Below are 14,778 nucleotides of genomic sequence, written 5' to 3'. Positions count from 1 at the left end.
GAACAAGAGATACCAGTGATGCAGATCAGACAAGCAGAGATCCCATCGGGATTGCTTTCAAATGCAAATGCACGGTCCAGACTAATGATATGAGTCGTATAACAGATTATTTGATTCTTCACACGATGGTGACGGTGGAAGATGTCATTTTGTGATGAACGTGAAAGCAGGTGTACCAGTGGTCTTGCGAATACTGCCAAGAGGACATGTAATTGGGGAGAGACACCCTTCTGGGCAGTAGTGGCCCATAGGACAAGGGCCATTCAGGGGGAAGTCATCAGAGCTCTGAGGTGTTGGTCCCATAGCCCCACCATGGCAGAAATAACCCTGCAAACAACGACCTACAAATACAAACACTATTAGTAAGCTTCCCTATTAGTAAATCTTAAAAGAAAAGTCTTTGTGCATTCTTCAAAAAGGCTCCAATTTTGTCACCATATAAGTTTGTATCTTATCACCTTGAGGCATTGAGGCTCCATACGAGCTACAGTACACTCCAGAGGGACAGGGGCGACACAGAGAGAGAGAGTGAGCTCCTGTCTGGTTGTTTAAAGTCCCTGGAGGGCAGGGCTGAGGCAGGGCCGTCCCTGCAGGGCAAAAATGACCTAGAAAAATAACACATTTATATTATTAATACTGCTCAAAACTTTAGGGGAACACTTAATCATCACAGTATATAATATAGGTGAACGTTATGCTGCATCATCCAGTATGACGGTTTGTCGTGGGTCAGTGATGGTGTGGGGAGGCATATCCTTGGAGTAGCCAACGCTGCCCTGACTGCTGTTACCGGGATGAAATGCTCAGAGCAATTATCAGACCTTACGCTGGTGCCTTGGGCCGTGGGTTCCTCCTGGTGCAGGACAATGCCTGGACTCTTGTGGCCAGAGTGTGTAGGCAGTTCCTGGATTGCAGATTCACATTCCCCTGAACCTAAATCATATTGAGCACCTATGGGACATTATGTATCATTCACCCAGTACCTCCACAAACTGTCCAGGAGCTCCCTGATCCAGTTCAGGGAGGAGATCACCCAGGACACCCACCGCTGACACATCAGAAGCACGCCCAGACATTGTCAAGAGTGCACATAGGCACGTGGGGGCCATACACACTACTGAGTCACATTATGAGTTAACATGATGACGTTCATTGTTCTCATCAAATTATAGAATGTACATCAGCAAAGATTTTCAACTAGGATAATTTGTTCATCAAGATTTGATGTGTGATTTAAGTGTTCCCTTAATTGTTTTGAGCAGTGTATTAATATTATATATTAATATTATAGGATCAAATTCCATCAATGGATTATTCACAATGCTCACCAGCTGGGCAGACAGAGGGCTCCTGAGTGGCTGAGGAGGAACACATTGTCCCTGGGGGGCATGTTGTGCAGCGGGCTGCTCCGGGGGCACGACTGTAAGTACCAGGCTCACAGGGAACCTCACTTGCTGAGCCAACAGGACAGCTATGGCCAGCCGGGCAGAGGTAGCCATGGGAACCATCTGAGGGGATGGGACTGGAGCTGCCACCGAGGCACACATACCTGGGGGCATAAACCAACAAAACAAACTTCACATCAAACATATTGCCATAAGCTGTTGTCAGCAACTTTTGACAATCTGCCAGCGAGGAAATTAAAGTTTTCAATTTTAGAAAAAACATTACGGTGAAATTATTTTCATTAAAAGCAAGCGTAAAAACAGTATTTGGCTGCATTTAGACAACAAAATTGGAAACTTGCAGACATTTTAATTTCGCTTGGTCTAACCAGTCATTGTAGTCAGTTTAAAGAACAATATTCAATGTTATTGCAGTTATCATTACACATATATATGCAATTCTGCTTATTCACAAATAAGCTTCACCAGCTGCTGAGCATAGTGTGTTCCCAGAAAAAAATAATGTTTTAATAAACTGGATTATAAGTAGTTAAAACTCTTTTTTTGTCTGACTTCGCATTCAACCAGAAAAGAAAACAACTCAGACTCTGAAGCCTCTGGGAAACAAACTGCAGTGCTACAGGTGTTTATTGCTGATTATTCAATATTTCCAACCAAATGCAGCACTTAGCGAAGTGTTCTGAGAGGATTTTGTCCTGTTGAAGACACCTGCTTCCTGCTGAGACTGATAAAAAATGCATCTGCTGTCCTCAGTTATCCATCTGATTTCCCACACACTGACTTGTGTCTGATTTTTTAAATCATCACATCTCGCTGATGTACTGAAATCTTCCCTTTAGTACAAGTATAAATTAAAATAAATTACCACATATGAATCCAAAACTACATGCATACAAGAAGAGCAGTTAGAAGAGCAGATGTGTTTACCCAGCGTGACATGGGAGAGCATCTGAGAACTCTGTTATTGCAGGCTTGTCACAAAACAGTCCAGGGGGACAGAGTGAGCATTCGTCAACTTCCTTCAGCCCTCCGGAGATGGATAGAGAGCCCGTGGGGCAGGGCAGAGGATAGCCAGTGCCAGAGGGGCAGTAGTGGCCTGAGGGGCAGAGACGGCTTCTGGATGAATTCCACTGAGAAACAGGAAAATATGAAGATGTAAAGATAGACAGGTGATATTTGTACTTGATAATATCCTTTCCTTAAAATTCTGATCACTGTGACATTTTCACATGGAGTTAGATTTAAGGGCCCCCTGAATCATTAAGAATAATGTAAGGACAAGGAGCAGCTGACCAACATCAACAGGTTATGCATAAGAGAGAACAAGAGCAACACCTGATACTCAGTTGAGTTGGGGCTGCTTGATCCAGCAGGACAGTAGTATCCTGCTTCACACGGTCCTGTTGGCTGGGACACACCAGACTGAGAGCAGAACATTCCTGCAGGAAACACAAACGGAATAAAACTGCACATCATCATAAATATTTGAAACACACTGACCTGACTGCACATGAGTTTAGGTTCGGATAATGTAGAAAAATAAAACCCGCAAATCCTTTTCCATACCAGCAGGGCAGGGTAAGCAGGCATCAGCACTGGAGGCTCCGAGCTGGTTCTGCACGGTGCCAGGAGGACAAGGAAACTCCAGGCCGAGAGTCAATCCTGCAGGACAGTAGTATCCAGGGGGACAGAGAGCAGGCCGTACGGTGCCTTCAACTGAGACAATGCAAGACGAATTAATAAATGAAGGTGAGATCTAAATAGACGAATAAAATGAAAAGCTTTTTCATAACTTTTCAGTGTCACGTCTTTGACAAGATACAACGGCATAATTAAAGAAACTGACTTGCTGACACTGTAAAATAAGTTTTCAGTTAGATAAGCAAAGATAAAAAGAGGTATGTGACTTCCTCTGGCTGTCCCTGTTTTACCTCAGGATGTATCAGCTCAGCTTCAGTTAGTAAAACCTTCAGAATGACTTTGGACGATCCCCATGGAATGGGTGTGAAATTGTTGCTTTCATTAAACTGTGTCTATGTGTGTGAATAGTTGTGTCCCTTATTATAGAACACCTTATTGAAAACTTGCCTCGTGGCCATGCTAATTTATTTTGACTACTACTGGAAAATAAATTATGATACCTAGACCCCCTTGAATCGATTCCCTGATCGCTGTTGGAGCTTGAAAGTGGGAAAATACACTCGCTGCTCTTGCTTACTACCTTGACAGTAGGATCCAGGGGTACAGGTGGTGCAGTTGCTCTGGTGTGTGTTCCCCTCTTTGGAGCTAAATGTTCCTGCAGGGCAAGGCATGGGGAGTGGTGTTCCGCTGGGGCAGAAGAAACCAGCTGGGCACAGGGCCTTATCGGCTCTGCTGGAGCCCCAGCCACAATAAAACCCAGCCAAGCAATCACCTTGAGCACAACAGGGAAAAGAAATGGAGGATGTTATTTTTAAAAATCCATCAAATTCATCATCCGAGAACCTTTGCTGCATATCTTTTATTCCACCGACCTGCTCTTTGCCCCTTTTGGCAGAAAATCCCAGGTGGACAGATAGACCCAGTTCTGTTGTCAGTCGGATTCGGCACCGTGGCTCCCATCAGACAAAGAAAGCCAGAAGCACACGACCCAGAGGGCTTATCCAAACCTTCAGAGCCACAGTACTGACCGACTGGACACACCAGGCACTCACCTGCAAACACAGACTGACAGCTTTGACTTCAGTCCTAAAACACAAACCAAGCTTCCTGCCAGGTGCCATCAGTCAGCACGGCCGCACACCGCTGTGTGTCGGTGTCCTGAGGTAACTAAAATAGTTAAGGAGGATTATTTTGCAAGACTTGAAATCGTTATCATTACTAAACTGCTGTAGACAAGATTTTTTCCTTTTGTTTAAGGGAAACCAGATAATAACTAAGAAGTAACAAATAGTTTCCTGAAGCACTGAGAAACACTGGAAAGATTTTTCCATAATTTGTTAGTTCTTTAAATTACTTTTTTTTATTTTTTACACAAAAAAAACAAGAATTTAACCTGCTAAAAGTGCAAGATAATTTTAGTTTGTCCCCTTTTTATCTCAAAGGATCTAGCTTTTCACCTGTGGTGGTGAGACCCTGGTTGGGGCTGTAGGTGCCTCTGGGGCAGGGGACAGGCAGACTGTCTGAACTCTCCCTAGGACAGACATAGCCAGCCGGGCAGAGCAGAGGGCTGCCACTGGAGCTCCCCCTGCTGGAGCTGTGACTCGGGCAATGGAACCCGGGAGGACAGCGATTGCACGCTCTCTGGCCTGATAAATCCTGGAACCAGCCTGGTAAAGACACTCAAACAGAGAGGAGATTTTCTGGGAGGGCAAGGGAATTTGTACAAGCACATAGAAAAGCCTGTTTTGCAGAGTTAACTTCACACAGTATAACTTCTTGTTTACCCAGAGGACATGGTTTGCAGTCATCTTTACTTTTTCCTCCTGTCTCATTTTGATGGGAGCCAGCTGGGCAGGGGGAGGGTACGCTACTGCCCTCTGTGCAGTAGTGGCCCACTGGACAAACACTCCCAGAGATATCTGACATTGGAGTGGCAGTGTGGGATCCCTCTAGACAGTAGAAACCTGGAGAAAAACACTTTGCAAAGCTAATTTCCATATCAAGTAGGATAAGGCATCACACTCACTGAACCCAATTTTATTTTTTTCTTACCTGGCAGACAAGGTCCAGAGACAGCAGCGAGGCCAGTCTCTGAACAGTAGAAGCCAGGACTGCAGCTACGACACTCAGACTCATCTGCAAGTCCACTCTGCTCGCTGTCAAGGGATGTGAACATTAATGGTAATGGTAGTCGAGTGATTACATCTAATTTGGATAAGAACAGCTTAGTATTACATTAAAGAAAGCACTCCTTGCCTCTCGTACTGTTGTGTTTTATACAAACAATAAAACTTAGGTAAATGAGGATCCTTAAGGCTGGCGGTGGTGGGGTAATAGTGGTTATAATCATTGTTTGAATGCCACACCTTCAACTGCTGAGCATGTGCTGCACATGTTTAATGCACCACATCAACTCAATCGTTTCTTTAACATGACAATGAGTTCAGTAAAATTCAGCAGGCTCTCCCGTCTTTAGCTCTGAATCCGAGAGAGCACCTTTGGGATGTAGTAGAGCAGGAGATTCACAGCATGAACTTGCAGCTGACAAATCTGCAGAATTAATGTGATGCAATCACGTCAAAAAGGAGCAGAATTTTAAAGGACTGTTGAATTCTTGCCATGAAGAACTGAGGCGACCCAGCATTAGTCTGGTGTTCCTAATAGAGCGCTTCATGAGTTTATGTAGTGTTGTATTGAGATGCAGGACATGCACCTGAATGTTCCCTTCGGACATGGCTTTGGTACAGAAGTCCCAACAGAGCAGTAGAAACCAGCAGGACATGGAAATCCAGTCAGACCATCTGATGGCGAAGCTTCTGAGGCTTTTCCAACACATACAAACCCTGCAGCACACAGCCCACTGGGAAAACTCCTCCCTTTAAACAAATATCATTCCAGCAAGGTTCTTAATCACACTAACAACAGAGCAGCCATTGAATTATAATTGTCTCTGGAAAGCTGTCTACAAAATAGACATCTATGAGAATCATATAACAAGCAAGTGATAGGTGTCAGGGGAGTGGGTGCATTGTACCGGTTTCTTTACAGAACATCCCAGGGTTACACAGGGAGCACTGTCGTTCTTCAACCAGCCCTGACATGTTTCCATAGGTCCCTGCTGGACATGGACTCTGATTTGCTGATCCACTGGGACAATAAAATCCTCCCTCACACAGAAGGGGATGGGTCATTCCTGATGTTCAAGTAAAGATTTTAAAAAAAAAACGTCATTCCTGATAATTATTTAAAAGATTGATATGCATTTATGTTCTCCACTGCTAATGCTCAGTCATCCACCTGTCAACTTTACCTTGATAGTGACAGTAGAAACCAGCGGGGCATGTCTCGCAGCTGCCCTGGCCTTGTCTGTGCTGGTAGCTGCCTGGCAGACAGGCAGTCTGACTGACACTTCCCTGAATCAACCATTAAAATTCATTTGACCTTACATCCAGGAGATAACATGCATCATCAGGAATAATCATGGTCTAACAATAACAGTGGAGACAGACACAGCACAGGAAGGAGGACTGAGACAGTTGACTTGGCATGTGCAGTGCAACAGCACCACGCTTGTCATTAGAGAATATAAATCATATCTGAGGAGGGGAGGTAGACTCATGCAGAGACATCACATGCAATATTCAGCGACGATGATTGACACTAGCTTTAAGACTAACGCTGGATGGCTGACCTTCTCACAATAATGTCCCGCTGAGCAGACGTGTTGTTGTGGGCTCTTAGAGCTCTGTCCCTCCGGACAGTAATAGCCCTCCGCACACTGACCATTGGGCTCCGCTCTGCCGCTCTGGTGGCAGTAGTGACCTGGAGGACACAGCTGGCAAGCCTCAACTGTAGATCCACCACGGGAACCTTAATAGTTTGGAAAATCCATCAATTGATTCTGTCCTGATTTGTTTGTGTACACACAGATGTATAGATAAACCCACAGTGTCTGAAATAACAAATCACACTGTGGCCGGGGGTAATGGAAGCATTAAGATACATCACAATGTTAATATGATGCAAAGTACATACTTTGATTCCCTCATCAGTTTAGAATTCGTATCCAGTCAAAGGAGCTACAGCATGTTTTAATAGGATTCTAGTTGTCTGCCGCGAGACATGAATACAATCACAAGATTAAACCACTTTGTGTCTGAAATTATTCATGAGCGCCCAGGGGAGAAAGAGAGGTTTGAATAGAATTTTAGTTTCTCCCCATCAGTGAATGGCAGATACAGACAGCAGGTTCATGTGAGGATATTAGCATTTAAAAATGGACAATTCGAGCAACAAAGGAGGATTGAGCTCTGTATTTTTTCACAGTAGTACTGTGTCTGATTTCTCATGCAACATTAATTAATTACTGTAGAAAAGACAGGGGACAACGAACCTTTCTGTCTTTTCAAAGGATTTTTGTTTTGATGATTAAACAGTTCACACACACAACAAGGAATCTACACTAAGTGAGATTTTTAGTTAAATCAAACAATAACACATGCAAAAGAAATTTCTCACTTTTTATGGTTCCAAGAGGGCAGGGCAGAGGGAGTGGAGTTCCGAGAGGGCAGTAGTGTCCGGTGGGGCACAGGGTGGCAAGGGGGTCAAAAGAGCCTTTGGGGCAGTAATATCCTGCAGCACAGGGACCCACCGGGGCATCTAGACCCGTCTGGTTACAATAAGAGCCAGCCTCACAGGGCTGGGGGTAGGCAGAACCCAGGGGGCAATAGAAACCTGAAAAATAAACACAAAGACTATTAACTTCTACCGTACCGAAAAACACCAATCAGGAGGATTACGGTTCTAATTCACACACCCCACACAGATGGAGGACTTTCTCAAACCCTGAACTTTTAATTCCCACAAACCTATTTTCTGCTCGTATTTACTGTTAACTCACCAGATTTCTTGTGTATCAGGGGGCTGTAATTACTTTGTTGAGAGAATTTAATTCTGTGCCCTGCTGGTCTGACATCAGCTTTTATTTCACGGCTGCTGTTTTTATGCGCATCGCCACACAACAAAATCTCCAGGGAGGACCAACAGCTCCAGCATTCAGGCTTTCACGTCTTCAAATTGGGGGATTCAAACCATAAAAAGTGAGGTTAATCTGCAGCTTCAGCATTTATCTTGTGCTGCTTTTACTGAGTCACACGATAATGTCATTATAGAGTGCCGTTATAAAGCTTTTTCTGTCCTGATTCTTACCTCAGCCAAGGAGCTTTTGTTTTGTGACTGTATTTGTTTGTCAGTTAGTTAGCAGGAGTAGACAGGAACTACTGGACATATAACCACAAGAGGATGTGGTATGGGTCAGTACAGTTTTGCCATCCACACACACATTCATACAGTGCATCTATGTGCAGCACTTTCTCTGTGAGCAGGGGCAATTTGGGGATCAGTATCTCGGAAGAGGACGACCCCCTAACCCACAGGATTTTTATTCCACTTCTTTAATATCATGAGGTATTTTTGCGTTATGCAAAATTGGTTTTAATTAATTTCTCAGAATTATAATGAAATGATCCTGAAAAAAATCAGACGTCTTGGGGACTGATATTTATGAGTAAAATCTGGATCTAGTGAATTTAAATGTGGTGTGCAGAGGTAAGCACTCTCTGACTGCCATTCTACTTTTTATAAAAGTAATCAAACTGGATATTCATTCTCCAAACTACCTTAAGATGTCAGTTAGTTTTTGAAAGAATTTCCAAATAAAACTAAGATGAAGCATCAAATCTGGAATGTGGCACACACACAATTAGTCATATATCACAGCTGTTGAAGTAGATTGGTCTACAGTGTCACGATCTCCAAGATAACGTGTACGCTGAAGGAGATGAACAAAGTATCATATAGAGTGCACAAGTTCACAGTGAAGATTTACCCACCTCTAGGGCATATATCTCCTCTGTAGGTGGAACATGCGTAATGTGGACTCTGAAGACACGGCGGTGAGTGAGTCACATTATGGTCAGAATCTGCCTGTGGTGCCGTTACCACTTCCATCCGTGAAGCATCCCTCCCTATAATAAAATATGGCAGATTGAAAAGCATTAAAGAGGTCTAAGTTAATATCTTTGTCTCGCAGACAGGAAACCAGAGAGAAGCCAATCTTCTCTCTCTACAACTGATTTAACAGTTTTGACTGTCAAGGGTACAACCATCTTTGTATGACATAACACCAAAAGGCAATGATTAATTGCAGAATACTTTCGGGGGAAGGTCGAACTGAGAGCTGTTGCTTTGAGCGACATTCATCACGACACATTAAGGTTCTGCTCTCTGCTTGAACAGTTTAAAGAAATTGATGTACTGTTCTTTCGGCAGAGGCATTCATTGTGTAATTACAAACCAGAAAAGTTCATGTTTTACCAAAGTTAGTGGAGTTACTGAAGAAAGACAGATTGTGCATCCAGAAGGCCGTGTCTGTCTCAATGGTAAAAGCCTCCAGTATTTCATGCAGACAGCTGAACAGAGAGGAGCTGGCTCGAGGTGTGGGGCTTTGTGCACCTCCAGAGCAGAAGAAACCTGCAGAACACAGACCTAACAAAGGGAGGTATTATGATAGGGCTGCAAGCATTGGGTTGACTGTAAACCTCCTTATTTATCAGCTTAGACTGATAAACATAGTAAATTGTCATTTAGTTTCAATACATTGGTTAAAAGTTACATAAAAAATCTAATTTGAGTAGCGTTTCACAATTCTGGAACAACACTGGCCTTGACTTTCCTTGACAAATGCAAAGCTGCCAAAATCTCCCACCTGTGGGCTGCGAGGCTCCAGGACTGAGGCAGTATTTCCCTGGGGGGCAAGGGTGGCAGTGAGACGGGGAGGAAGCTCCAGGCTCTGGGAGGAAGCTGCCAACAGGACAAGGTTTTGGTGACCCACTACCCAGAGGGCAGAAGTGTCCCATAGGACAAACATCTCCATGAGACTGGGAGATAGGAGAAAGCTCAGTGGATCCCAGGGAGCAAAAATGTCCTGTGGTGGACAACACAATTAGACATCTCTAAAAAAACATTTTTGAAATAGAGGTTTTTCTATATAATTAGATCTGTGATTCAATGTAAATTAGCTCAATACATTGCAAAAATACAGTAGAGGAAACTACAGCCTTTTTTTGCTGTAGCTCAATTCTCTGACATTATATCCCGGTGTGATAATAAACTGTCAGACCTGGGTGGCAGAGCCCAGATGGCTTAGTCTGAGCACTGCTGTTGCAAAAGGAGCCAGGGGGGCAGGGGGAGCAGTCACTGAGGGACGTCTTGCCTGCCGATGGACTGATGTGGCCCGGCGGACACGGAGTTGGCACAGACGAACCTTCCATACAGTAGAAACCTGGGAGAGGTGGCTTGTTTCAGTTTATGTTCACCCTCAGGTCTCCTTTTGTTTCTTTATGAACAGTTTATTGTTTATCCATTATGAATACACAAGTGTTTTTATTTTTTAATTACCTGGTGGGCAGATGTTACATGTTGACTGTCCAGATGTTGACTGAAATGTGCCAGGGCTACAGATGGATGGCTCAGCGCTACCATGTGGGCACGCGTGGCCATGTGGGCACTGATGTCCTGTGACACAGTCAGAAAAATATAAGTTCATGTACAGTATTTATAGAATTACTATGATTTATCCTAAGTACACCAAGGAGGTAGTTATTCATGGAAAAAGAATAGCGATTAATTTCACCATGCCCAGTGTGGTGTGACAGAGACACATAGCAATGAAGCCAACAGTGACTGATCATAATGCATCCTGCACCATATCCTGTGGGAGGCACGGAGAAGAGAAAGCAGGCTCAGCAGCAGGTGCCCTGACTGACAACCATGAGCTGGAGACAATTTTTATGTTCTGGGCCATTTCATGCTCAAATTAGCAAAAAGTATTTTCAATGAAAGGTGAAGAGGGGACGAGGATGCCTCTCAAAAGAATCTCTAGAAGTACATGCAATATTAGAGGATATTAGAGGAGCTCATCCTAGGAATAGAATCACCCCCATTGTATAGCCAGCTTAATCATGTGAGGGATGAGTTCTGCTTCGCACTACTTGTTAGAGGACCAGTTACTGAACAAATAGATTATCAGGGCAGAAATAATCCCAACACCTCATCCCAAAGTCATTAAAACCACAACTACAAATATCCATCAGCAGTGGCCATAGACTGTATATAAAGCTGGACAATGCAGCTCCACTTGCTCTTAATATACAGAAATTAGGGCAAATAATGCAAGATACTGTCTTGGGCATCTTGGGCATTAGGAGCCTAAGTCTGCACAGTAGCGTTTGGGAAATGGAGCCGCAAGACTGAGGCCCTGGCGATACATTCCGTCAACCAATCTCGAGTCAGTCTCAGCTGCCAATCATGTAATTTCACTCTGATTTTTTCATAATCGAATAAAAAACGAAAAACAGATTTACAGAAAACTTAACAGTTGAACATACACCAGTGTGATAAGAACCACTATAATGTAGAAACCACATTCAACAATATTGTATTGATGTCTATGTTTTAGTTTGACCTGCGTCCCATCCTTCAACTAGGACGAGGAGGAAGAAGTTGTGACCGATAATGCATCCAGCCACCAGGTGGCGATCAATGCGCTTTGCTTTGTCGGCATGTCGTCCATCTTTAATACAGTCTATGGTTGTGTTGAGACTGAACAAAAGGGAGAACACTGTTCAATAAAAACACATGTCTGCTGTGTTGGCCATATTTAGTTTTCCAGAAAGACTTTCAGATTATGGAGTTTCTTCATGGGGTGAGGAAATTCACCTACTTCCTAAATCAAATACATCTTAAAAGCCAGTTGGATGATCAGAACATTATTCTAAAGTCTGAAAACAGTGCAACAACAAATGCCACATGGAGTATGTCAGTATTGCTCATGGTATCGCAATTGTAATTAGCTTTAATTTAATATAATTTCAACTCCATAGTATAATCATTTCTTAACAGTATTTTGTCTGAGATCTGCAATGTCATTCATATGTTAAGTTGCACTACAGTACAACCTTATTTTAGTTGCATACAAGATAAGTTTGTTCCTCTGTACTGATCTCATCATGTGAGTATATTTCGGCCAGCTGTTTGAAAACTAGGCAAACTATAAAACACTTCAAAAAGGAAAAGAGAAATGATGAAGTGGAAAGACTAGTGTGATTAAACCTGAGCTGACCCGGGATCATTCCTACTGTACCTGGCTGACGTCCAGACATTGAGCGTAGTGGACAGAACCACCCTGCGGGGCACAGGAGGTCAGCAGAGATCTGAGCCCATGAGGGGCAGTAAGAACCAGGGTAACAAGCTTCACAGTCAGCTTCTGACTCAGCTGCAGACTTCCCCAAGAAAGTGCCTATGTGAAGAACACAAATTATCAAGGGAGTTAAAATAGCTTCCCCTATATTACTTTCTGCCCTTCACACAATCACACTCACAGAGAGAAAAGGAAATAACATGGCTTGACAGTCTTATGTGTGTCTGTTTTAATTCACTTAGTTAAGCAGCTGCCTGACCATTATGATGGTTTTATTGGACCTGCATTAGGTTTTACGACCACCTCTAAAGTTTGGGGTTTTTATGGCACTGTACACAACCTTAGTAATAAAAAGGCAAGAGGTCAGACACAGATCTTTTGGAAAAACGACAGGGGACTTTCACGTATGCTTCTCTTAAGCAACATATTCATGATTCATGCGAACGGGAATACTTTACATCCCATTTTCTTTTTACCTGGAGGACAGGGACTTGGCTTTGAACTCCCTCGAGGACAATAGTGGCCCACAGGACACACGTCACCATGGAACGAACCCAGGATTGAATTGCCAGGATGTGGGGTTGTGAAATCTCCTGCAACTGAGACAATGGACCTTTATTGCATGCCATTCCTCATTTGCTTAACAAGTGAAATAAAAGCCCAGAGCCATTTCCTGCAGTGCAAAGATGAAAAATAATTGAGAGAGAGATGTAAATGTTTTGCGAGACTGTGGAGTCAAAGGCCATGAAATTGTTACGTAAAAACAGTAGTACAATCAGGAAAAAGGTGCACAGTACTGTATTTTACAAGCTCTTTAAATATTACCTTAGCTTTTTATATAACAAATCCAATTTCAATAAGAAGCAGTTGTGTTTGTTGCCATGCATTTAATAAAAGGCAAGTTTTGTAAGTTAAATCTTATTGTTGAAATCTTCTTCATATGTCGATCATCAGCCATCAATAAATAAAGTCGTCTGGAAAATTTAGGAGAAGAAGCCGGAGTATGTGGCCCCTTGCAGGTCTGTAATAAACACGACCAATCACAGGAAAGAGATAATTCGCTGGTGTATACCTGTATGTCACTAACCGACCTGCCTGCCTGCATGCACCCTGCATGTGCTCTCACTGCACATGACCACAGTCTTCCACCAGAGAGAAATGCACTGCTGAAGCAAAGACGTTAGTCAAACATTTGCCAACTAGTCACTGGAAAGCAATTGTGTGTGATTGTTCATGTGTATTGGTGGCGTAGCTTTGACAAGAAGGCCGATGGGGGGGGGTGGGATGTAACAGTTGCATATCTTCAAAGTGTAGCCAGCTCCTGCTAGCTTTTCCAGGATTATCAACCCTGGATTTAACTCTTCATGAGGGGAAAGAAGGAAAAGCCTGTTACCTGTGAGTTTCCCCCAAGGTGTGGCTGTTGTGGATCCACCTGTGCAATAGAAGCCAGGGTCGCATGGCCCAGATGGGGAGGAGAGGCCAACCTCTGCACAGTGATAACCAGGTAAACATGGCTGACACGCTTCTTTGGAAACCGCCCCTGATAAATCAAGAACACAACTCATATCTGATAGGAAGTTTGTTATAATTAACTTAGAGGTTTAACATTTCCGTTTCACTTGGTTTAAGGGAAATCCTTCAATACAAAAATGTACATTTAGCAACATGAATAACTTCTGCTATAAATCTATTATGTTCAAATGTCAGGAACAGTGTATCTGTGTAATTGTATAGTGTTACATGTCACCGTCTATTGAGCTGAAGGTGCCTGCGGGGCAGGGAACCATATAGATGGTGCCCTGGGGGCAGTAGGACCCTGCAGAGCAGGGGCCTCCTGTTGGGCCTTCCTCTGGCTGGGCAGAAACAGAACCACTGATACAGAGGTAACTAGGAGCAGAGGAAGGATGAGGATGTGGGATGTAGCAAGTAATGAGAGACAGAGCACAAAGGAGGTGCAATTATAGGGACAGTATTAAAGACAAACAGGATGTCATACATTTCATAGTCCTGTCTATGAACATGGTGGAGTATGTGTGTTCATTGTGCCTGTGTTTACCCAGGAGAGCAGACCCCGGTGGGAGCAGTCAGTCCGGAGGAACTGCAGTATCTCCCTGGTGGACAAGGCTCGCAGCCCGACTTATTGGACAACCCCATCTGCCGGCTGAAGGCACCAGCTGGGCATGGAAATGCTACACCAGACTGTGTTCCTGTGGATTAATAGCATTTAATATCTGCAGATGGTAGTCGAATAAACATAACAGAACATTACAGAGCATATTAGAAGATAAGGATGCTGTTCAACACCCTTATTTTGAATATGCTCAAAAGTGTCTATTTGCAAAATTAGAAGCCATTTCCTGTTCAAGCCACTTGTTTCACGAGTTCTCACAAACCCAGAAGGATATTGCAGAACATTTTGCATGCAATGCATCACAGCATTAGTTAATCAACCTCACTGACCCTGCAGCATCA

At 43.5% G+C, this 14,778-nt stretch overlaps 1 protein-coding gene across 1 annotated transcript in view; it reads right to left on the bottom strand.

Moving 5' to 3' along the window:
* LOC138412069 (SCO-spondin) overlaps positions 1 to 14,778 on the bottom strand; it is a 50,193-nt gene that overhangs the window by 14,911 nt on the left and 20,504 nt on the right. The window contains exons 48-73 of the mRNA XM_069534694.1: positions 14,363 to 14,513; positions 14,054 to 14,193; positions 13,700 to 13,846; positions 12,783 to 12,905; positions 12,250 to 12,405; positions 10,506 to 10,622; positions 10,228 to 10,389; positions 9,814 to 10,032; positions 9,423 to 9,593; positions 8,939 to 9,073; positions 7,566 to 7,781; positions 6,739 to 6,917; positions 6,358 to 6,460; positions 6,082 to 6,240; positions 5,761 to 5,923; positions 5,100 to 5,203; positions 4,832 to 5,011; positions 4,505 to 4,714; positions 3,920 to 4,099; positions 3,628 to 3,819; positions 2,973 to 3,122; positions 2,742 to 2,845; positions 2,334 to 2,536; positions 1,329 to 1,549; positions 459 to 605; positions 177 to 341 (exon numbers count right to left, since the gene is read on the bottom strand). Of these exons, the coding sequence (XP_069390795.1) occupies positions 177 to 341; positions 459 to 605; positions 1,329 to 1,549; positions 2,334 to 2,536; positions 2,742 to 2,845; positions 2,973 to 3,122; positions 3,628 to 3,819; positions 3,920 to 4,099; positions 4,505 to 4,714; positions 4,832 to 5,011; positions 5,100 to 5,203; positions 5,761 to 5,923; positions 6,082 to 6,240; positions 6,358 to 6,460; positions 6,739 to 6,917; positions 7,566 to 7,781; positions 8,939 to 9,073; positions 9,423 to 9,593; positions 9,814 to 10,032; positions 10,228 to 10,389; positions 10,506 to 10,622; positions 12,250 to 12,405; positions 12,783 to 12,905; positions 13,700 to 13,846; positions 14,054 to 14,193; positions 14,363 to 14,513 (4,197 nt within the window). The remainder of the gene's footprint in view (positions 1 to 176; positions 342 to 458; positions 606 to 1,328; positions 1,550 to 2,333; positions 2,537 to 2,741; positions 2,846 to 2,972; positions 3,123 to 3,627; positions 3,820 to 3,919; positions 4,100 to 4,504; positions 4,715 to 4,831; positions 5,012 to 5,099; positions 5,204 to 5,760; positions 5,924 to 6,081; positions 6,241 to 6,357; positions 6,461 to 6,738; positions 6,918 to 7,565; positions 7,782 to 8,938; positions 9,074 to 9,422; positions 9,594 to 9,813; positions 10,033 to 10,227; positions 10,390 to 10,505; positions 10,623 to 12,249; positions 12,406 to 12,782; positions 12,906 to 13,699; positions 13,847 to 14,053; positions 14,194 to 14,362; positions 14,514 to 14,778) is intronic.

This window comes from Paralichthys olivaceus, chromosome 11, assembly GCF_024713975.1.
Source record: "Paralichthys olivaceus isolate ysfri-2021 chromosome 11, ASM2471397v2, whole genome shotgun sequence".
Taxonomy (NCBI): Eukaryota; Metazoa; Chordata; class Actinopteri; order Pleuronectiformes; family Paralichthyidae; genus Paralichthys; species Paralichthys olivaceus.
The sequence above is the reverse complement of the archived record's forward strand: the minus strand, read 5'-3'. Positions and strand labels throughout refer to the sequence as shown.